At 34.8% G+C, this 2597-nt stretch overlaps 1 protein-coding gene across 1 annotated transcript; it reads left to right on the top strand.

Moving 5' to 3' along the window:
- The first annotated feature begins 392 nt into the window (after window positions 1-392).
- On the top strand, window positions 393-1381 carry LOC140860382 (dehydration-responsive element-binding protein 1A-like). Its single transcript, XM_073263388.1, has one exon. It carries the CDS (start codon window positions 580-582, stop codon window positions 1186-1188), a length of 609 nt encoding a protein of 202 aa, XP_073119489.1. The 5' UTR covers window positions 393-579; the 3' UTR covers window positions 1189-1381.
- Window positions 1382-2597: the final 1216 nt, after the last annotated feature.

Genomic DNA, 2597 nt, shown 5'->3' with positions numbered 1-2597 from the left:
TGGTACAAATAACTCGTTTCTATCATGAACTCAACTTTTATAAAATAGTAAATATATATATATATATATATAGTTCTTTTATGGTGTCCAACACTATATGCCCATTTCATACCCACCATGTACAAGTCAACTTATCTATTATACCGGTCAACTCATCTATTGTACATGGTGGGCATGAAGTGGGCATATAGTGTTGGGCACCATAAAAAAACTCTATATATATATATATATTAATTCCTCTTTCTTTGAAAAGTCCAATCCGTGGACAACCACAGTACCAGGCTGTCACCATATCCACATTTCCCAGCGTAGGCTTCGCGTTCCATACATCAAGGACCCACTCTAATCAAACTTATACACATACGTATAAATACACTTGTGCTTCACTGGTATTAATTGAACCCCCAAACAAACCAACACACCTGCATTTAACACAACACAAATTTGAACATACAACTACGTACTTAATTTTGCTTGTCCGAATCCTTCAATTGTTACTTAATTTGCCCCGCCCCAAAACAACAGTAGCCACTCAACAAAGAAATTTGAAAATATAATTACTTCAAGGATATAATTCAGATGTTTACAAGTTACTATTGTCATGTTGAAGAATCCAGTTGTTCTGAGGAGGAAGTAGTGATCAAGTTAGCTTGCAATAACCCCAAAAAGAGAGCGGGAAGGAAGAAGTTCCGGGAGACGAGGCATCCCGTGTACCGAGGCGTGCGGCGAAGGAACTCCGGGAAATGGGTTTGCGAGGTCAGAGAGCCTAACAACAACAAGTCCAGAATTTGGTTGGGAACTTTCCAGACACCAGAAATGGCGGCGCGTGCACATGATGTCGCAGTGATCGCCCTTCGTGGAAAGTCAGCTTGTCTCAATTTCGCCGACTCATTGTGGCGCTTGCCCATTCCAGCTTCCGGTAATGCTAAGGATATTCAAAAGGCGGCGGCTCAAGCGGCGGAGGCCTTCCGACCGGAGTTGGAGTTATCCGTCGAGGAAGAACTAAAAACATCTGCCGCCTTTGAGTCGCCGGAGGATGTCTTATTTCTTGACGACCAACTGTTATTTGGGATGCATGAGTTGCTTGCCGATATGGCTGAGGGGTTGATGATGCCGCCGCCGCCTCAGTACAGTGAAAACATGGAAATGATCCATGCTGACGTCTTTTTATGGAATCATTCCTTTTAAATTTCTATGTTCTTGGTATAATTTTCTAGTCGTGCTCGCGGTCTCGCAATATATTTTTTTTAGCTAGCACGGACGTGGCTTAAGAATATTAAATTAGAATAGGAAAGAAGATTCGGGAAATTATTTTATTCATTTTTGTACTATTATTTTATTTTATTTATCGAAGAAAACGAAAGTAGCTTGTGGTATTTAATTATTGTGGTGCAAGTAAGTAATGGTGCAATGACAATTTTTTTGCCAAATGACCTATAATCCACTATTTATATTTATTTATTAATTTTTTTAAGTGAAAGATACATCACCATATTATCAAATTATCCACAAGTCGTGACTTACAAACGATTTCTAAAACCATAGAATAACATCAATCAACAAAAACAATATACCCCAAACGTAAACATAGCAGGGCCATATCATGAGACAGCACGTTAGTCTTTCGTGGGCTAAATCGAATTATAACTCCATGGATATAGGAACAAAGTCCGCCCGCATCCATCGGAGGTGGCCCAAGAGGTGAGTTTTCGGATAACCCAAAAGTTTAAATGGCCATTTTGTGTTGTAATGGTGGGTTTTATTAACTTATTGGACCATGACAAAAAAAATTAACAAAAGCCCATCAGATTGAAGGACCAAGTTAATTTCGATTGTCGTTATTAAATTTTCCAGCTTCATTTCCATGATGGAGTTCTTGTTATGATATTATAAATGTTAAAGATTTGGGTGATCCGAGAAATCATAATCAAATATTTTGGAGATGATAAAAAATCAAGATAATATAAATTTCTTGTAATATTATAGTTATCATATTCAAAAATTTTTTGTACCTATAAATAAGTCATTCATGTAATATTTTTGATAGATTGAATTTACTTTTTTTCTTTGCATTATATTCTTTGGATAATTTCTCCTTTGTTTTATAACACCTATCAACATAAATTTGCTATTAAATTTGCTATTATATATTTTCATTTTACTTCGAATTTTTTTTTAAAGAATACTTGTACAATTTATCAACAGTAATCAATTCTTGACTGTCTTGTGCCATTTTTTTCAATTTTATATTTTCCGTAAAATAACCTGTGTCGCACTAATTACTAACGTCAACTCACCACCACCAATTTTGAATGCCTTTGGATTCAATATATGATTATTTTTGTGAATTAACATTAATATATACATGATGAGATTTCACGTATGACATCAACCATGGTCAACACTCAAATGTTCCTATTATTACGTGTTTTTTTTTTTTTTTATGTTGATTAATTTTAAATTTATTTCTCCATCTCTTGAATACAAACATGTCACTTACACCTTATCTGCATATTTAAATCTACATTTTTATGGTTGACGAATATTGTATGGATTTTATGTGATATATATATATATATATATATATATATATTTCA

This window comes from Henckelia pumila, chromosome 4, assembly GCF_033568475.1.
Source record: "Henckelia pumila isolate YLH828 chromosome 4, ASM3356847v2, whole genome shotgun sequence".
In the NCBI taxonomy this organism is placed as follows: Eukaryota; Viridiplantae; Streptophyta; class Magnoliopsida; order Lamiales; family Gesneriaceae; genus Henckelia; species Henckelia pumila.
Note: the sequence above shows the minus strand (reverse complement) of the source record. Positions and strands in the feature narration are given on the sequence as shown.

Coding starts and splice junctions, on each gene's coding strand:
- LOC140860382 (XM_073263388.1), top strand. CDS start 580: ATGTTTACAAGTTACTATTGTCATGTTGAAGAATCCAGTTGTTCTGAG.